Below are 22,587 nucleotides of genomic sequence, written 5' to 3'. Positions count from 1 at the left end.
GTTTTGAAGTGCAATAAAAAATAATTATAGTCTTATCCATAAATATGAATTTAAATAATACGAGTGTTTGTAAAAGTTGATGCCTCAGATGCTAGTAAAAGAAATGAGTTTGTAGTAAGACATCATGTGGGAAAAATTTTAAAAAGCTGAATTTAAAACATGTGATTATAGATTTTTCTTTACATTATATTTCTAAATTGTATATGGTGAATAAGCTAGAAAAATTGTATGATACACAATTCATAAAAGAGGAAGCAGACTGTTGTAGAGTATTGTCCTTCATAAAGGAGGGGATATTTCATGCTACTTGATATATTTTCTAAAATGAAGTATTGTACTGGGTCTGCTAACTAATAATAAAAAAAAAAAAAAAAACCCTGATGCTCTTTCATTTTGCTCCAAGTTCCCCTCTAGCAAAGTTTGCATCCCTCATAACTATGGCCCAGATTTACTAAAACTGTCTCATTCTTAGAAAGTGTAAACTTAGATAACACTGTTTAACCTGTTGAAGACACAGGACCTAAATGGAAGTCCTAAGTCCCATCTGTACTATGAAGCAAGAACAGGAGCCACGCTCGCTTCATAGACTGCAGGTTGCAGCCTTGGACCCGCTGGTAATGGTGGACAACAGCAACCATGCTGACACCTGCCATTAAAGGCGTACTTTGCTGAAAATCTTATTAGATGTTAGATTGTGGGGGCCCCACTGCTAGGACCGCTTCATGCCCGATGGCTGGCAATGCCAGCCACCACCCCCCTCCATTCATGTCTATGGGAGTAGGCGTGACGGCCCCTCCTATAGACATGAATGGAGGGAGGGGGCATGGCGTGACATCACAAACACAGACGCTGCACGCTGCAAGCTTCCGTGTTCTGGACGCTGCTGCTCCCCAGCATCAGGACCCCCTGCGATTTAACATCTATCCCCTATAAGGGATAAGATGTTTTCATACCCCTTTAAGCCTTCAGATTCCATAATCAATACTGATCACAGCATCTAAAGTCCTAGGAGTGCATTCAGAAACTCATCGGACCATCTGCGGCACAATCGGACGTCTCCGACGATCTTCTGCTATGGTCTGCTTTCTTGCACAACAGAGAAGTAGATTGCAGATTACACTGATCAGTGCCATTCCTATACATAGCACTGACCAGTGTTAGGAATCAATAGATTATAATAAATAGTCCCCTGTGGGGACTTAAAAAAAAGTTTTAATAAAAGTAAATAAGCCCCTCTAAGCCCCCCTTAAAAAATAATTTAAAAAAAATATGTAAAAAACTATATAAATTAATAAATAAACAAACATATTTGGAATCACTGTGTGCAGAAATGTACAAACTATTAAAATATAATATTAATGATAAAAAAAAATCCAAAGTGGTCACAGCACTGGTAAAATGTCCATTTATTTTAATCCATTAAAAACCACATAGTACAAAATAAGGTGCAATCCAACATGTTCAAAGTAAAGAACCCCCCCCCCCCCCCTCTTTACCTCGAACATGTTGGATTGCACCGTATTTTGTATTATGTGGATATTAATGGATTACCAGTGCTGTGACTTTGGATTTTTAATCTTCAAGACGGTGAAGGAGGACTGATTGCACGTGCACGGAGGAGGTGAGCGCTATCCATACTATTCTTTCTATAATATTAATGATCCTTTACAGTAAACGGTGTAAATGTAAAAAAAAAAAAATACTCAAGTCCAAAATTCCTAATTCTTGCTCACATCACATCCCAGAAAAAGGGTATGAAAAGGGATCCAAAATTCACAGATATGCAAAGCCCACCATTAAAAAAAATAGCAAAATTTTTGTATTTTTTCAATTTTCCACCATAAATATATATATATTTTTTTTATTATGCTGTACATTATATGGAAAAATGTATGATGTTACAGAGTACAAGTGGTCACGCAAAAAACAAGTTATTATATGGGTCTAATAAACGGGGAAAACATGTGGCTCTTAGATGTTGAGGAGGAAAAAACTAAAACCCAAAAATTTCCAGCCGCTGGGGACACCTGCAATATTGCATGCGGCACCCACCTGTTTCTTGTCCGGAAGCGCTGGAGGGTCTGGGTTGCGACCATGGGAACCGAAGTCTGTGACGTAACGACTCCGCCCCCGTGTGACATCACGCCACGTCCCCTCAATGCAAGTCAATGGGATGGGGCGTGACGGCCGTCACACCCCCTCCCATAGACTTGCATTGAGGGGACGGGGCGTGACGTCACACGGGGGCGGAGTAGTGACGTCACAGACTTCCGCTCCCAAGGTCGCGACCCAGACCCTCTAGCTCTTCCGGACAAGAAACAGGTCGGTGCCGCATGCAATATGCGGGGGTCCCCAGCAGCGTGACCCCCGCGATCAGACATCTTATCCCCTATCCTTTGGATAGGGGATAAGATGTCTAGGGTGGAGTACCACTTTAAGGTGGCAGATTTATTACAGGGGCTAAGACTGTTCCAGTTTAGATCAATGATTAGCTGGCTTAAATTGCACTAGGATTTAGTGCCAAATATTTGGGGCGCAGTGACACATATTAAGCCAAACAACTTTTGCTCAAGCCCCACACCCTTTTTCTATACACAGATTTAAATTACCAAAACTAGGCCTATGTCTTCAAAAAGGACGCTTTTATATTGGTCTTTTTAAAGAGCAGAGGTGGAAATACAGGTGCAATATATGGACAGTATTGTGACTGCATGGTTAGACTTTGTCTGTGAATTATAACAGCATGATCAAATTTTACAACCCTGGATGGCGCATCTACATGGAATTTACAATGTAGTGTTAGAAGGTCTGTGGTTTACTGGAATTCCCTGCTGTTTCCTATGAATCTATTAGCAGAATACATTCTAGAGTTTATAGGATTTGTACACATTCTACTATGACACATCTGAAAATGTGGGATTCAACCATCACATCGTACACTGCTCAATGTAAATTTATCTATCCTCATTTCACATAGCCCTGCAGAGGGGCTGTGGACAAAACAATAGAAATTGTGTTTTTCATCAAGGCTATTTGCAAAGTTGCTTTATTTTAGTTACTTTAGTTCAGTGTTTCCCAAATGCGTTCCTCAAGCACCCCCAACAGGTCATGTTTTCTGGATTTCCTTAGTCCTTCACAGGCGTTATAATGGGTGAAGCCTGATTCACTGACCATAATTATATCTCCTGTGAAAGACTAAGGAAATCCAGAAAACATGACCTGTTGGGGGTGCTTGAGGACAACGTTTGGGAAACACTGCTTAAGTTGAAGACATGGGGGAGATTTATCAAAATCTGTGCAGAGGAAAAATTGTCCAGTTGCCCATAGCAACCAATCAGATCGCTTTTTCATTTTTCAGAGGCCTTGTATAAAATTAAAGAAGCGTTCTGATTGGTTGTTATGGGCAACTGGACAATGTTTCCTTTTCAAAAGTTTTGACAAATCTCCACCATACAGAATTTGGCACAGTGTGCCACAAATTGTGTCTGCCCCAAAATTTGCAACAAAAAATGTATAAACCCTACCAACTCTCTTTACTCAAAAAAGAAAAAAATCCCAGCATATGTACTAAGGTTTCCACAGAAAATGTGGTAGATTTGAGCTCTGGAAAACCCCACAATTCAGAGCAATTGTAAAAAAAGCAAAATGTAGGGAAAAGTGCAAAACATAGCGAAACCTTAGTAAATACTGCGGAAAAATACCTTTAGGGTCTATTCACACGTACAGTATTCTGTGCAGATTTGATGCGCAGGATTTTCTGCTGCAGATTTCAATGTAAACTTAACACAGCTTGAAATCCTACGCATCAAATCTGCGCAGAATACTGTACGTGTGAATAGACCCTTAGGGAACTAAAACCCACAAAGAAAACTCCACTCCACTCTTAGTAAATAAGGGCCAATGTGTCAGTTTTCTTTGGGTATAGTATGCCAGACATGAAGAAACATAAGGAACAGTGTCTAATATGTTCAGTGAGTTGTATGAAATTCATCTTACCACATGATCTTATTTTGTTGATATGTGTAAAGGCCCCTTTTACACAAGACAATTATACGCAAAATGGGACAATTATTGCTTTGTCTAAAAGGCGTAGGGGAAGATTTATCAAAACCTGTGCAGAGGAAAAGTTTTCCAGTTGCCCCTAGCAACCAATCAGATCGCTTCTTTCATTTTTATAAAGGCCTCTGAAAAAGTAAAGAAGCAATCTGGTTGCTATGGGCAACTAATTAACTTTTCCTCTGCACAGGTTCTGATAAATCTCTCCCATAGAGATCAGCTGACAAACAAGCAAATCTTTGTTAGTTGATTACATTAATTATCAAAAGCCTAAAAATTATTCTTAGCAGTGCAGCTCCCCATATAAACAGGGGATGTGCTACCAACAATAATGGGGCCACATGAATGATCCAGCAATTATTTGGGCAGCCCCTCCCCCCTCCTTCCATAATAACGTGTGTCTAAATGGTCTTTTCAACAAGAGTCCCCTCACGACTTATACATAGTCTATTTTTATTGGGCAGGTATTTGCCTATATAAAAGGACATGTAGATATTTACCATATACTTGAATATAGGCTTAAGTGCTCAGGAATTGTTAGTCCATGTCTGATGATGTTTTTATCATGAATAATAGTAAACCATGAATGGTGAATAACCTACATTTTATATTTTTTTCTTTTTTACAGGCCAGTGAAAAAACAAAGCTGAGAAGTAACCCAGTAAAGTAAGACATCATTTTAACATTTTATGAACCATAGAATTTGTGTTAATGATAAGTATTTAAGAATTCAGGAAAAACAATATTATTAATAATATTAATACAATGTTTTTGTTTATCTCCATGTGACTGTTTGCTGCACTGAATCCCTTTGTACTCTGAAACAGTGGTTGCTTCAATCTTCCTTTTTCTTAACCCCTTAAGGACAACACGTTTTTTCATTTTTGCACTTTCATTTTATCCTCCTCACCTTCTAAAAATCCTAACGCTTTCAATTTTCCACCTATAGACCCATATAATGACATCAATAATTTTACCACAAAATCTACGGCGAAACCAGAAAAAAAATATTTTTGGGGCTAAATTGAAAAAAAATATATATTTTTTTCCATTTTCAACGCACATTTTTGCACTTTTATGCACGAAAATAAGTAGGTTTAAAATGTCTTTATCGGATCCCTATAACTTTTTTACTTTTCCATATACAGGGCGATATAAGAGCTCATTTTGTGCACCATGATCTGAAGTTTTCATCGGTACCATTTTTGTTTGGGACTTTTTGATAGTTTTTTATACTTTTTTTTGGAGTGTACAAAGTGACCAAAAATATGCAATTTTGGACTTTGGTATTTTTTTTACATATACACCATTGACCGTGCAGTTTAATTAATGTTATATTTTTATAGTTCAGACATTTACGCACGCGACGATACCACATATGTTTATTTTTATTATGTTTTTATATTTTTTATATGGAATTTTGGGAGGTGTTTTAAACTTTTAATGAGGAAGGGGTTAATGTGTGTTTTTTTTTTTTACTTTTATTAAACTGTTTTATTACAATTTTAGTCCCCTTAGGGGACTTTTAGGAGGAATCATTAGATTCCTGACAAAGATCAATGTGGTTCCATAGAATCACATTGATTTGTGTTTTCTGCGCTCAATTGATAAAGCCATGTCCTGCCAGGCTTTATCATTCTCAGAGCCGCAGCAGTCACAGGAAGAGAGGTAAGCCCTCTGGTTACCTCATCCTTGAATCGCCTCCCCACCACCACTATTGTGCTGCGGGGGGTGATCAATCCCACTGGACCACTAGGGAGTATTTAAATATCCCTTTAGATGCCGCTGTCAAAGCCACTGTCTAAAGGGTTAATAGCCGCCACATGTTGGCTATTAACGCCGGCCTTCAGCTACAAGATTCAGCTGAGAGCCGGCCGGTATGGCCCGTGCCTTACCCCTTTAACGGCACAAGGAGGTGTATACACTTCCTTAGTCGTTTATCATTTACAGGATGTCACACATCACTTTGTGAAACATCATACTGTCAATTTTATACTGACAGGCATACAAAATTTAAAGAAATAAAGAATCCCTTTCACAGTACAAAATGCATTCTAATGGAAAATGTAAAAAGAAGACAAAAAACAAACTACACATAAATGCCTAGCCTGTAACAATGCAAACAATCTACAGGGTAGTCCATTTATATGGATGCATCTTAATAAAATGGGAATGGTTGGTGATATTAACTTCCAGTTTGTGGCACATTAGTATATGTGAGGGGGGACCATGGCAGCCATTTTGAAGGCAGCCATTTTGAATCCAACTTTTGTTTGTGACACATCAAACTTATTGGGAATTTCAGAAGAAAAACAATGATGTGCTTGGTTTCAACGGAACTTTATTCTTTCATGAGTTATTTACAAGTTTCTGACCACTTATAAAATGTGTTCAGATCCAATGCAAAGATATAGCAAGATGGAGCACTCACCCGGTCTTTGATAGAGAAAAGCTTCTTTATTGCATGCAAGGAAATCTTGGCGTTCTCATGGAGTGCGGGGGAGTGGACAGGAGCAGGGGGGGGGGTGAGGGAGTGGGTTGGGCGTATTGCGCAAACTGCGCTTCGTCAAGCCCACTCTTCACACACTGATAGCAACACCACAGGAGAAATGCTAGCACAGAAATGTTCCAGCATCACGTCCAAATGTCTAAAGATATTAACATGAACCTTGGCACACATGTTACTTATATGTCAACAACAAACCTAGGATAGGTAATTTAACCCTTACTCAATCCTTTGTTTAAAGTCCCATACAAGTCTATGGGAAATATATGTTAATGCATAGCTTTATTCTGCAGACATGCTAAAGGAACTGAATAGGAAAACTGAGCCACTTTCATACTATTGGAGACTCCTGAGGACTCATGTAACCTTAGTATAAATAATCACTGTTTTGGCAGTGCCACTCTCTTCTATGCTTGTTTTTTTATGTCACCATCACTTGTGGTCAAGACTCCTTGTAGTTTGGTTCCAGTTGATTTAACACATCCTAAACACTGTATATATATATATATATATATATATATATATATATATATATCACATACAGTTATGTATACATTTTGTAACAAGCCATGCTCGAGTAACTTAATCATTACCAGCTTATGGCTAATAGCGCTAAGTCAATATTAACATTACAGCAGCTGCAGGAATATTCATACACTAAATGGTTAAAAGTGCAGACTGTATACTATGTTCATGTAAAAAGAGGAAAAATACATTGTGTATTACATGAGACTTTTGGAGTTAATAGGAATTAAATGCATAGATTACCGGTTAGGTAGCGCATCACATGCTATGTGTTTAGTCGTTTTCAATATTAACAAGTGTAAAGTGTAATTCTCTAAATGCAAATGGCTTTGGCAAACAGCCACACGCTAATATGTAGAGTTAAATGTAAGTGCCGATGACAGCTGTTTCAGTTGAGCAGAAGACATAGATGTTATTACTGTTAAAACATTCCAGTATGCATTTAGGTACACATTTTACAGTAATTTGAAGCCTCCAATGACTCCTTCCCCCCTTTTTTTTTTCTTTCTTGCCCTCCACAGAATAACTCATTGCAGACTGTTTGAGGGTGTTCATTGCTAATTTGTAACTATTGTACTTCTCTGTGCTCAAATTTCTTTTATATAAGGTGATTAATATTTTAATAACTTTCTAACTAAAAACAGTAAGTGAACATTTTTTATTTCACAATGTGATGTGTCAAATGGCAACCTCAGCTCTTACAGCATAATTCTGCTCTGATTCACTGCCACTGGCCTCCATGAGTCCATCCAGCTGTATTTAGATCCAGCAATGATGAAATAATTCATAATGATGTCACATGGCCACATAAACCAACTTTCAGCATTCTTCCATACTCATTGTTTCCCCTTGCTAAACAATGTTTCTACTAGAGATAAGCAATCCAAACTTGTTGAACCTGGATTCAATTCAAATGTTGGTAAACCTTGAGCGGGTTATTTTGGCCAAACCTACTAAAAGAACATCAACTACATGGCAGAAAGGGGAAGGAAGAAAGATTTTATGACCTCAGGTAATCCCATAATGCCTTGCAAAACAGCTCTCCCAGTCAATCAAAAGGCAGTATAGGTGTTATGTCAGAGCCACTAAAGAAGCCTATAAACATAGCTTCAGTAACCAGTTTAGAGATAGCAGATGTTAGGTGAAGATCTCTGTGAGGGACACTAAGCAGTAAACAACTCAATATAGGACCACACATACATAATAGTTGCACTTAAAAGCAGCAGAGAGCATTCTGCATCAGTTCTGTCAGTGCAAAATCTTCTTCATTGCAAGTTAAGTGTATTAGTATTTGTTGTGGTGCATTAATTGTTGTGAAAAAGCAGTGCATAGAGTGTTTTGTCTCACTTTTGTCCTTTTTTTTAAGGATGCCTGTAGCTATTCCCCCAAATGGGATTTTGGTTTTATTTTGATGGCTTGTAAATAGCCATGGCTTCTTTACTTTGCAGGTGCAAAACCTGTTGCTACTCACAAAAAGGAAACATTTTGAACCAGTTGAAAAAAGACTCTGTTTCTTCCAATGCCTTCATGTGCATATACACACTATCAGGCATCTGCCTTTAAAATGATAAATTTTGGATCTTTTTTAATTTTTAAAAGTATTTTAAAAAAAAATCAGTTACTGCAGTGTTTTTGAACAATTGAGTAGCATTCATTTACCCTTAGCCATACATTTTGTGGTAACTTTGACATTAACTCTGCCTTAAAACAGCTCAAAAGTACTTAGATATGCTCCCAAATGACTGTACAATATAAAGGGTCCTATAGACAGTGTTAGACTTTAATTACCCATTACATTTGTTTACAGGATACATTCCAGAAAAAATGCCAATCTTAAAAATGCATTAGATTTTTTTCTAGATTTTTTTTAATCTCCCGTAGTCTAGAGGTCAACTGTAGAAAAAAATATCTTGAAAAAGCCATACCCATAGCATGCTGAGATTTTGAAAAACTGCCATATAGTGTCTGAATGACACAGCTTGGAGATGGCAGAAGCATGAAGAGACCATATAGTGGCTGAATGACACAGGGTGGAGGTGGCAGCAGCATGAGGAGACCATATAGTGGTTCAATGACACAGCATGGAGGTGGCAGCAGCATGAGGAGACCATATTGTGGCTGAATGACCCAGTATGGAGGGGGCAACAGCCTGACTAGACAATAGGGCTTCACAATTGAAAAGATTAAAGATATTTTTTTACATTTAAAATGAAGATTTCAAATAAATGAACCTAAAAAGTTCTATTTAACACCTTAACGACCACGGACGTAAATGTACGTCCTGGTTTGGCGGAACTTCCCGCACCAGGATGTACATTTACTTCCTGTGTATGACTGCGAGCATCTGAACGGTGCTCGCGTCATACACGGCAGGTTCTGTCTGCTAGTAGCAGCCGGGGACCCGCCAGTAATGGCCGACATCCGCGATCACGCAGATGTCCACCATTAACACCTCAGATGCCGTGATCAATACAGATCTACGCGGCGATCCGATCATCCAGCATGGCGGCCGGAGGTCCCCTCACCTGGCTCCAGCTGTCTCCCGGGGTCTTCTGATCTGGTCTGAGATCGAGCAGACCAGAGCAGAAGATCAACGATAATACTGATCAGTGCTGTGTCCTATGCATAGCACTGAACAGTATTAGCAATCAAAGGATTGCTATAGATAGTCCCCTATGGGGACATAAAAAGTGTAAAATAAAAGTTGAAAAATGAAAATTGTCAGTTTTTTCCATTTTACCCCCAAAAAGCGTAATTTTTTTTATAAACATGTTTGGTAAATGTGCGTAAATGTCTGTACTATCAAAATATAATGTTAAGTATCCCTTACAGTGAATGGCATAAACGTAAAAAAATTTAAATGCCCAAAAATGCAGCTTTTTTGTCACATTTTATTTAAAAAAAGATTAATAAAAAATGATCTAAAAGTTTTATATATGCAAATGGGGTATCAATAAAAAGTACAGATGACAGTGCATAAAATGATCCCTCATACCGCCCTATATATGGAAAAATGAAAAAGTTATAGGTGGTCAAAATAGGGCAATTTTGGATTACTGATTTTGTACAAAAAGTTTTAGATGTTTTTTAAGTGGTACAAAAATATAAAAGTATCTAGCCATGGGTATCATTGTAATCGTATTGACCCACAGAATGAAGAACACGTGTAATTTTTTACCGTAAAATGTATAGTATGAAAACAAAACCCTCCAAAATGTGCAAAATTGTGGATTTCCTTTAAATTTCCTCCCTAAAATTATTTTTTTGGGTTCGCCATACATTTTATGGTAAAAGGGAGAGGTTTCACTACAAAGTATAATTGGTCACGCAAAAAACAAGCCCTTATATGGGTCTGTAGATGGAAATATAAAGGAGTTATGGATTTTAGGCGAGGAGGAAAAAACGAAAACGGCCTGGTCCTTAAGGTAAAAATGGGCTTGGTCTTTAAGAGGTTAATGTGCCAGCAGCATGAGGAGACCACATGGCAACACAGTGACATAGCCTGGAAGTGGCAGCAGCTTGAGAAGACCTTCATCTGGCTGAATGACACAGTTTGGAGTTGGCAGCAGCATGAGGAGACCATATTACTCAGCCTGGAGTTGGCGGCAGCAAGAGGAGACCATATGGTGGCAAAATGAGACAGCCTGGAACTGACATCAGCATGAGAACATATGGTGACAGAATGAGACAGCCTGGAGCTGGCATCAGCATGAGGAGAACATATGGTGGCAGAATGACACAGCCTAGAGCTGGCATCAGCATGAGGAGAACATATGGTGGCAGAATGAGACAGCCTTGAGCTGGCATCAGCACGAGGAGAACATATGGTTGCAGAATGAGACAGCCTGGAGCTGGCATCAGCATGAGGAGAACATATGGTTGCAGAATGAGACAGCCTGGAGGTGGCATCAGCATGAGGAGAACATATGGTGCAGAATGAGATAGCCTGGAGGTGGCATCAGCAGCATCAGGAATCCAGAAAGTGACACGGTGACAGAGTGGGGCGGTGGGTGGCAACCCGGTGACGAAGGTGGGTGAAAGAAGGAAAACTTGTAATCAGATGTTTGGAATCAGGTGGGTGGCAGGATCAGAATAGTAGCTGAGGCTGGTAGGCAGAAGAAAATGGTCTCTTTTGTAAAAGTGTTAGTGTGCACAAGTAGTACTATGGTCCCTGCGGCATCAAACACCCGCTTTGATGGCACACTACTGGTGGGGCAGAACAGCTTTTCCAGGACAAACTCTGCTAATTGTGGCCACAAATCAAGTTTGGCTGCCCAGAAGTCCAGCGGATCTTCAAGGTGTGTTGGCATGGTCATGTCAAGGTATGCCACCACCTGCTGGTTCAGGTCCTGCTCCAGGTCTACTTGCTGATGATGAGTTGCTTCACTATGAAGAAAGCTACTCATCAGCGACTGTAGACTCAGGCTGCTACTGATGGAGCTGGTACTGCTCCTGCCACCCCACCTCTCCCCAGCAGCCAGGGCAGTGGAAAGTGAGCGGCCAGCTGACTACATAGGATGTCTCTGTAGTAGGCCAGTGTGTCCTCCCTCTCATTGGGTGTAAAAAAGGCCCCCATTTGTGCCAATAGCGAGGGTCCAATTAGGTGGAGAGCTGGAAGTCAGCCCACTGCCGAATGGTGACAAATTGGCGGTCACTAAGCAAGCAAGTGAGCATGCATCGTGCCATTTATGAAAGTGACTCAGAGGAATTCCCTGCCTCCATCTCCACTGCATACTGCCACAGTGTAGTTGGGTCCTCTGTCTCGTCTTCGTCATCACCCTCTAGCTCCTCTAGCGGCTCCTCCTCTCCTGTCAGATGACTATAAAAACCACCCATTTTGTGAAAAATAAACTGTGCTCAACTGTCCCCCTCTCCCTCTTCCAGTTCAGGGCTCATGTGGCCTTGAGATATAGGCGCCACGTCTCCAGTGCCTTGACCAGCTATAGTTTCCAACATGTGTTGTAGGAAATAAGGCAGTGGAATGACGTCATTCAACCCGTAATCCTGACAACTGACTAATAATGTGGCTTCCTCAAAGAGACTGAGTAAACGGCAGGTGTCATGTATGAGCTACCACTTGTTGACATTGAAGTTACACAGGGGAGTTCCCCTCTCCGTTTGGATCATCAAGAAATCGGTGATGGCTTTTCTCTGTTCGTATAGTCGGTCCAACATATGGAGGGTGGAATTCCCACGTGTGGAAACGTCGCAAATCAGACTATGTTGGCTGTTGACACTGCAGCTAAAGGAGGGTGTGCTTTGTGGTGTATGAGTGGCTGAAGTGGATGCAAAGTGTCCTTCCCATTGTGGGGGGAACACTTCAGGAACCGCTTGACAATCAAATTGAACACCAGTGCTATGTAGGGCTTCCTTGTCGCAGAGCAGACAAGTTGTTCTTCCTGTTGTCAGTCACCATGTTTCCCATTTCCAGTTTTCATGGAGTAAACCATGATTTGATTTCTTGATGAATAATTTTTAGCAGTTCCTTCCCTGTGTGACTCCGTTCGCCAAGGCAAACCATGTGAAGAACAGCGTGACACTGTCGTGTCCTGCACACATGGTATGCTGGAGGGTCACTGAGACTCTTCCGTGCAGTGGAGGCTGAGGATACGGTGGAGGATGAGAAGGCGGAGTCACACACTGTCACAGGACCAATAGCTTGAGAGCGTGGAGGCGGAAACGGTGTGACCTCTTCAAGTTGCTGTTATGGCTGTGCTGGAACCACATTCACTCAGTGGGCCATAAAGGACATGTATTGTTCCTGACAGTAGTTACAGCTCCACATGTCGGCGCTGCAATGCACTTTGGTACACACCGACAGGCTCAAGGACTGGCCCACCTTCTGTTCCACAAAATTGTGCAGGGCTGTTACTGCCTTTTTCACAAAGAAATGACGGCTTGGGACTCTCCACCTCAGCTTGACACAAGCCATCAATTCTCTGAAAGGTACATAGTCCACCATTTGAAATGGGAGGGACCGCAGCACCAGCAACTTGGACAGGAGCACATTCAGCTTCTGCGCTGTTGGATGAGCCGGCGCATACTGTTGTCTCTTGGACATGGCTTCGCTGATGGATTGCTGGCGGAATGACTGACTCAAAGTAGGAGGAGCAGGAGCATCTGGAGCGACAGAAGATGGGTGTGACAGACAGCTCCCTTCGGCTGAGGTGGTGGAGCCTTGGCTGGCTGAAACGGAGCGGCGCGCCACTGTGTGATGCAACAGGCTGGACCACTGCATCTGAGCCACGGTTCTCCCAGGCCGCTTTATGGTGATGCTGCATATGTTGATGTGCCACGCTTCACCTTCTGCCGACACATCTTGCAGGTGGTCAGGTTAACATCCTCCGGATGCTTGATGAAAAACTGCCACACTGTCAAGTAGCTGATTTTCCCCACAACAGTCCACACTGCTTGACTGCTACTGCCGCTGACTCCAGGAACCCCTGTTCCGCTACCTCCTGGGAAGGTAGGCTGCCACAAAGCAGGGGGTCTTCCCCGGGAATGTTTGGCTCCACTTCTGCCACCATGCTGACTGCCAACCATGCTACCACCTTGCTGGATCAGCTGCTGCCTCACGGGCAAACCTCTACTCCTGATGATGATGAAGCCTCTTCTGCACCCAGCTCCCAAGTGCGATCAGCTTCATCATCATCAAATTGTGTCTTCACATCACTGATAGTGGAAAAGAAAGAGTTTGAACGAGTTTGATGGTGCCAGATCCCAGGAAACCAATGAGCCAAAAGTTTTGGTAAAAACAAATTGGCTTTATTGGTACAAAGTTTAGGGGTGCTAAACTTTGTACCAATAAAGCCAATTTGTTTTTACCAAAACTTTTGGCTCATTGGTTTCCTGGGATCTGGCGCCATCAAACTCGTCCAAACTCTTTCTTTTCCACTATCACTTCACTGCACCGTACCTGGAGGTCACGGTGAAGGACGTTGAGGCTACCTCCCTACACTTCTGGATCACCTACATCAGCGAGTCTACAGATGAACAGAGGTGTTGTGCCCTCAGCACAACACATTATGGTAAGGTGCAACTTGTAGTGCACACCTTACCCCATCTAAATAATACTCCACTAGGAACACACCTCGTCTTTTTCATATTTTCCTTCACATCACTGATGTCCTCCTCAGGTTCCTCAACAGTGTCTGCTTCAGGAGCCTGAATGCTCGCAACACCACCTACCTAGCCACTTTACTCCTCACTACTTCCCCACCTAGCGGAGGAAGCAGCGAATGTCTCCTCCACTTCTTGGCTGGGCAGTTGCTGCTGACTGTCCTCTAGTAGATCGTCCTCACTAAATACTGGAGCTGATCCCACCGCATACAATACTTCTGTGGGGGAGGGAACAGCATAGGACAGAGACAATGGGAGGACAGGGACTGCTCCCGGGCCATGTCAACTGAGGGTTGTGTCTGAGGAACCCAGCGACTGTTGACTGGGGGTGTCGGATGTCACTTATGATTAAGGGGATGACGAGTTAACCAATCGATGACGGCAGATGGGTTGCTGGTTAAGACACGACTGCTAGCTGATACCGGGAGCTCAGGCCTCTTGCTGCAACTCCTGTTGCCACTCACCCCTAGTCTGCTGCGACCTCTACCTGATGAATTTAGGCATCTGGCACTCCTCTGTGCACGTCCTAACACCTCTCTGCCTGACATACTTATGCACCAGCTGAGTGTGTATAAGTTACACTTATGAGAGGAGGACAATACGCTCCACTACACTTAAAACTGTATTAGGCTACAGAAATAAGTGTGTAGCTTTGGCTGGGCTTTCATAGTATCTAGGCTCAAATTAGTTTAACAGGAAAATATATAAAGGACACCACGTACAGTTTAAACTTATGAGAGGAGGACAATACGCTCCGCTACCCTTAAAACTGTATTAGGCTACAGAAACAAGTGTGTAGCTTTGGTTGGGTTTTCATAGTATTTAGGCCCAAATTAGTTTAACAGAAAAATATATAAAGGACACCACGTAGGTATGCGTACAGTTTAAAATTATGAAAGGAGGACTATGCGCTCTACTACAAACTGTATAAGGCTACAGAAACAAGTGTGTAGCTTTCTCTGGCCTTTCACAGTAACTAGGCCCAAATTAGTTTAACAGGAAGATATATATAGGACACCACGTAGGTGTACGTACAGTTTAAACTTATGAGAGGAGGACTATGCGCTCCAGTACAAACTGTATAAGGCTACAGAAACAAGTGGGTAGCTTTGGCTGGCCTTTCACAGTAACTAAGACAACAGGAAGGGTTGGCACTCAAGACCCGTAGTGGTGCAGGCAGAAAGTAATTGGTAGGAAAGAAATCCCGGCACTCACGTTTTCTTCTGCCAAGTGTTACATGTTTATTAACACAGTGCAAGTAACAAGTAGATGCGTTTCGGCCAAAGCCTTGCTCAGACTGACATAAAGTAAATGATTCCATCACATTAGATATGCATCCTACTTCCAGTGTTCACTTCAATAGTTACCATGGATACCAGGTTATTTACAAACATTGAACATATCATGTTAGCATAGTATCATTATCTCAGATGTAATCAAGAATATGTATAAAGTAATAAACATATATATATATACTGGTGTACAATAAGTAAAAAAAATAAATAAATAAATAAAAAAATAATAATAATATATATATATATATATATATTTATATATATATATATATATATATATATATATATATATATATATATATATATATTGATCTCATATATCTTGCATGTCTCAGTGCAGATTCCTCCCTTCACTGAAGAATCTGTAAACAATTAGAAAAAATATAAAGGTTAAAAACAAATACTATATAATTTACAAAAAAGATGAGATATCATGGTCCCTATTAAGACCTCTAGGCTCCAAGGTAGACATGCAGTGGATCCAATATGCCTCTTTTTTTCTGTAATAAGGTTCTAATATCACCACCCCTCCTAGGGCACTGTACATAATCTATCACCTGGTACCGTAACTGTGAAATATTATGGCACATTTTTTCAAAATGGAATGAAATAGGGTACAAAAGATTCTTACATCTGATTGATGACTAGTATCTATTTATGCGATCTCCTACAGGAGACCGCACGGACATTTAATGGTGTAAATAAAAAAAATTGAAGTTTGATGACCTCTCCAGTATAAGACCTCTGTATAAGACTACAGAAACAAGGGTGTAGTTTTGGCTGGCTTTTCACAGTACCTAGGCCCAAATAAGTTTTTCAGAAAAAAAAAAAATCTACACCACATAGGTGTACGTACAGTTTACGCTTATGAGAGCTGGACAATACGCTCCATTAAAAACTTTATATGTCTACAGCAACAAGCGTGTAGCTTTGGCTGGCCTTTCACAGTAACTAGGTCCAAATTCGTTTTTCAGAAAAAAAAAAGTACACCTCGTAGGTGTTCGCACAGTTTAAATTTATGGGAGGAGGACTATGTGCTCCACTACAAACTGTATACGGCTACAGAAACAAGTGGGTAGCTTTGGCTGGCCTTTCACAGTAACTAGGCCAAAATATGTTTTTCAGGAAGAAGAAAAAAATCTACACCACGTAGGTGTACATACAATTTAAAACTATGAAAGCTGGACAATACGCTTAACTTGAAACTGTATAAGGCTACAGAAAATAGGGTTTAGCTTTTGCTGACCTTTCACAGTAACTAGGCCCAAAGTAGTTTTTCAGGATAAAAAACGTATACCACGTAGGTTTACCTACAGTTTACACTTATGAGAGCTGAACAATACACTCCACTTAAAACTGTATAAGGCTACAGAAACAAGGGTGTAGCTTTGCCTGGCCTTTCACAGTAACTAGGCCCAAATTAGTTTTTCAGGAAAAAAAAACTTACACCACGTAGGTGTACGTACAGTTTACAACTATGAGAGCTGGACAATACACTTAACTTAAAACTGTATAAGGCTACAGAAACAAGGGTGTAGCTTTGGCTGGCCTTTCAAAGTAACTAGGCCCAAATTAGTTTTTCAGGGGAAAAAACCTGCACCACGTAGGTGTACCTACAGTTTACACTTATGAGAGCTGGACAATATGCTCCGCTTAAAACGGTATAAGGCTACAGAAACAAGAGTGTAGCTTTTGCTGGCAGTACAGAATCGATGTGTAGTAGAGCCCAGTACAGTATTATTAGGCACTAATAGCAGGTGACAATGGCTTTTAGTGCTCTGCCTAACTGTCCCCTATAAGCTTTAGAGTTGCTGTACACCACTGCAGCAGTGGAGTCACTGTGTATTACACCCAAAAGTGTACTTTCTCTTTCTCTCTCTCTCTCTCTGTCAGTGCTTTTATGCAGTGATTTGGGCTTGTGGTGAAAAGCTGTATCTCTCACTGCAATGAAACTCTCTCTCTTCCTGCAATGAAACGCTCTCTCTGAAATAAAACACTGAAGTGACTGGCCGCAAGATGGCTGCCGATTATATAGGGCTGTGACATCACAGGGGTGACTGGCTGCATGCTGCATGTGATTCAGGGTCATCCCGCCTACCCGCCTTCCTAGAGTTCCTTGCCCCATTTCCTCACATGTGGATCCGCCATTTTAGATGCCCTGGAGCCTGGACTGCACTAAATGGAATTTAATGATGTGATTTGTGTGATCAAATTGCGGCGATATTCGGATTCATTGTGAAGCACATTTTTCCTGAAGTTCATAACGAATTTGGATTTGTCAGATTCGATTGGCCAATCCCTACTCACTATGATACTCAGGATTACAGAAAGTTCCTTATTATGAGAGGTTCTGCAGCAGCTCTTATGTACTGTTCAATAATGTATAAATAATGCCTTTCTACAACCTAAATTATTAGAATTTTACCAAACTGTCCCCTGCCATGTAAGCCTGCCTAAGTACAAACAAAATTATTATGTTCACATCTGCTGCATAGAAATTTTCATTCTAAACTATAATCTCCAAATGACAGATTTCAGAACATGCTATTGAAAAAATTGCTTCAAACTTTTGTGGTTATTAAAAATATGTAAATAATAAATGGCGTAAAGGAAATGAATCAGTTTTCTTTGGTCAAGCGAAAAATAACCCAAGTCATTAGAAGCATTTTTTATTATAGCATATATATAGTAAACAAAATTGCAAAAATACATAGGCTCACAGATTAAGACAAATACAAAGCAACAAGATACAAAAAAAATAACAAAATATGCTTAGCTTTCTTACAACAATCTTAAAACATGGGGGGGGGGGGGGGGGGGGCATGTTGGCTGATTCCCAACATCTGGAATTAAGATTACTTCCATGTTCTACGAAGCTGCCAAATGATGGTGTGCCTCACTTGTCTCCCCCATGAGCTTCATGGAGTTTTATAGGCTATGATGCACAAAATCTCCACAACTCCCCTACCTTGGTTTCTAATATATAGGCATGTGAGTGATAGACAGTTCAATTCAGTTATAGCTAGTGAACAGAGGAGAATGTATTCTAGTGTCCCTTTAAACCAGATACTATAAGCACTGTTGTATTGAAACTAATGTGAAAAAACATAACATCAAAAAGTAAAAGAATTAACTCTCCCATACATATTTCACCCCTGAATTACATCTCACCCAGAATTCACTGCCCTGACAACATCATGTAATATGTTTAAACCATAACAGTTAACTCTACTCTATATAGTATGGATAGTACAAACAGTTTTTTGGGGTTACAATGCTAACATTCTTGCTTACATTGTGCAAAATATGCCCCACTTACTTACCTGCTGAGTCTTAGGGGTTCCCCTGGCTTATTTACTCCTTCAGTGTCTGGACAAATGTTATAAACTGTCCTGCAGTCTTACTTTTTTTTCATTGGGCCTTACCAGCCAGGACATGGTGATGCTCAGGCCTCACAACCTGTGGTCAAAAACCGTGCTAAAATTAAATAAAATCATTCAACTCAATGTATGATGTTATTGTCTCTAGAGCATTAAAATAAACAAGACACCGGAGTAAGTTATGTACATTTCCAGAGGAAGACCACTGCAGTTGATCATGAATTGTTTTGAAAATAAATCTCCCTTGACTTTAGAAGCACTGCTATAATCTATATCAGTCAGTGAAACCATTTTATACCACCTTTTTTTTTTACCATAATGTGGCCCTGAACAAAAATGTCCTTACTTTAGAAACCTCTATAACTATTCCATCTGCACAGTAAAGATGACAGTCTCTCAGCAAACCCATAGCCAGATTCTAAAGAAATTATAAATGGCTCAAGGTAGATGAGGAACCCTGTGTCAAATCTTTTATTCACGACTGGGAGCTTTAATTTATGTCTCTGCCAGTGTATCATGCAGACCAAGTTTGAAAACCGTGATCTATAGAGAGACAAAGTCAGTTAACCCCTTAACGACCACAGACGTAAATGTACGTCCTGGTTTGGCAGTACTTTGTGTACCAGGACATACATTTACCCACTGGTAATGGCCCACATCCGCGATCGCGCGGATATCCGTCATTAACCCCTCAGATGTCGTGATCAGTACAGATCACCACATCTCTGGCAGTGCGCATGTTAAAATAGATGATCAGATGGCCCGCATCACTGCGGCAGTGATCCGATCATCTTTAATGGCCGACGGAGGTCCCCTCACCTGCCTCCGTCCGTCTCCCGCCATCTCCTGCTCTGATCTGAGATCGAACAGACCAGAGCAGAAGATAGCTAATAATACTGATTAGTGCTATGCTTAGAACTATCAAAATATAATGTTAATGATCCTGTACGGTGAACGGCGTAAACGTAAAAAAGGAAAACATTTCCAAAAATGCAGCTATTTTGTCACATTTTATTTAAAAAAAAAATTATAAAAATTGATCTAAAAGTTTTATATATGCAAATGTGGTATCGATAAAAAGTTAAGTTAATGGCGCAAAAAAATTAGCTCTCATACCACCCTATATACAGAAAAAATTAAAAGTTATAGGTGGTCAAAATAGGACAATTTTAGACTGCTGATTTTGTACTAAAAGTTTTAGATTTTTTTTAAAGCGGTACAAAAATATAAAAGTATCTAGCCATGGGTATCATTTTAATCAAATTGATCCACAGAATAAAGAACACATGTCATTTATACCATAAAGTGTACAGTGTGAAAAAGAAGCCCTCTAAAATGTACACAATTGTAGTTTTGTTTTAAATTTCCTCCCTAAAAAAATATTATTTTGGATTTGCCATCCATTTTATGGTAAAATGAGAGGATTCATTACAAAGTACAATTGGTCACACAAAAAAACAAGCCCTTATATGGGTCTGTAGATGGAAATATAAAAGAGTTATGGATTTTAGAAGGCGAGGGGGAAAAAACAAAAATGCAAAAATAAAATTGGCCCTGTCCTTAAGGTTAAAATGGGCTTGGTCCTTAAGGGGTTAAAGGGGTACTCTGGTGGGGGGCAAAAAATTCCAAATCACTTAGTGCTAGAAAGTTAAACAGATTTGTAAATTACTTCCATTAAAAAAATCTACTTATCAGCTGCTGTATGCTCCAGAGGAAATTGAGTTCTTCTTTTCAGTCTGACCAAAGTGCTCTCTGCTGCCACCTCTCTCTGTGCCAGGAACTGTCTCCTGCACTGGACAGTTCCTGACACAGAGGTGTCAGCAGAGAGCACTGTGGTCAGATGGAAAGGACTTCACTACTTCCTCTGGAGCATACAGCAGCTGATAAGTACTGGAAGAATTAACTTTCTAGCACCAGTTGATTTGAAAAAAAAAAATCCACAGGAGTACCGTTTTAATTCTTACTACATGCTACCAAAGAAGCCAAATAGAACTACTGAGAACAACTAAGATACAAGGAAGGTTTAAACACAATCATAAAACAATCATCTGCTGTCAGATTTCCATAATAGATGGCATGATATCTGTTTTGGGGCTGCAAGATTTTGTTCAAATGGAATTGTGTTCTCCCTGAACCTTCCCAGATTTCCCCCTGTAAACTACTGTGCCTCCTAAATTTAAAATGCTTAGGTTAGATGGCTTACTATGTATTTTGTTTTTTGTTATAAATTGTAAGGGTTTGTTTGAAACTAAATAATAAAACTATGAGCCCCAATGGGGACAGAAATAATTGCTCGAGCATTTTCTGCTCATACTGGTTCATTATATTAAAAAAAAAAAGTATACAATATCTTGCATAAGTAAGCACACATCCATCACAATTTTGTATATTCTATTATATCTTTTCATGTGACAACACTGAAGAAATGACACTCAGCTACAATGTAAAGTAGTGAGTGCACCGCCTGTATAACAGTGTTTAAGATTATGTCCCCTCAAAATAACTCAACCCACAGCCATTAATGTCTAAACCTTGGCAACAAACACCTCTAAGTGGACATGTCTAAAATGTGCCCAAAGTGTCAATATGTTGTGTGACCACCATTATTTTTTAGCACTGCCTTAAGCCTCCTGGGCATGTTATTCACCAGAACTTCACAGGTTGCCCCTTGAGTCCTCTTCCACTCCTCCATAACAACATCACGGAGATGGTGAATTTTAGAGTCCTTGGACTGCCCCACCTTTCGTTTGAGGATGCCCCACAGATGCTTTTTTTAACCTCAGGGAGATATTTGTCATTTGTCAAATTTAAGACACCTGCTCTCTATTAACACTGACAAGTAACATGAAACAGGGAGGGAAAATTGGGCCCAATTTAAACATTTTCACTTTGGGCTATACTCACTTTTGTTGCCAAGAGGTAGACCTTCAAGGGGTACTTCACAGGAAAACATCTTTTTTTTTTTTTTTTATCAACTGATGCCAGAAAGTTAAACAGATTTGTAAATTACTTCTATTAAACAATCTTAATCCTTCCCGTACTTATCAGCTGTTATATACTCCACAGTAAGTTCTTTTCTTTTTGAATTTCCTTTCTGTCTGACCACATTGCTCTCTGCTGACACCTTTGTCCATTTTAGGAACTGTCTGGAGCAGAAGATGTTTGCTATGGGGATTTTCTCCTACTTCCTAAAATGAACAGAGGTGTTCAGAGAGAGCACTGTGGTCAGACAGAAAGACAGACAGCAGCACATACGTACTTTAAATAGAAGTAATTTACAAATCTGTTTAACTTTCTGGCACCAGTTGATTAAATGTTTATTTTTTCCAGTGGATTACCCCTTTAATAGTTGTTGAGTTATTTTGAGGGGACACAACATTAAACACTGTTATACAGTCTGTGCACTCACTACTTTACATTGTAGCAGAATGTAATTTCTTCAGTGTTGTCAAAGGAAAAGATTTTTAAAAAATTTACAAAAATGTAAGGGGTGTACTCACACATACTGTATGAGATAATGTATATTTTCTTACATTTAAAAGACTTGTGTTATATGAGTTTGCATTTTAAAATAATGTACTGTTTTGTTTATTAAATCTATGCATACGTTGTATTTCTTATTATAATGTCCACTTTAGCATAAATAAGAGCATAACATAGAGGCAAACATTTCCCTCTCCTGTCATTAAAGATCAATAGTCAAAGG

At 40.1% G+C, this 22,587-nt stretch overlaps 1 protein-coding gene across 1 annotated transcript in view; it reads left to right on the top strand.

Moving 5' to 3' along the window:
* The window catches only part of AFF2 (ALF transcription elongation factor 2), a 674,912-nt gene that overhangs the window by 503,095 nt on the left and 149,230 nt on the right, over positions 1-22,587 (top strand). The window contains exon 9 of the mRNA XM_056540361.1: positions 4,685-4,722. Coding sequence (XP_056396336.1) covers positions 4,685-4,722 — 38 coding nt within the window. The remainder of the gene's footprint in view (positions 1-4,684; positions 4,723-22,587) is intronic.

The sequence above is a fragment of the Hyla sarda genome, chromosome 9, assembly GCF_029499605.1.
Source record: "Hyla sarda isolate aHylSar1 chromosome 9, aHylSar1.hap1, whole genome shotgun sequence".
Lineage (NCBI taxonomy): Eukaryota > Metazoa > Chordata > Amphibia > Anura > Hylidae > Hyla > Hyla sarda.
This window is presented reverse-complemented; position numbering and strand designations above follow the sequence as displayed.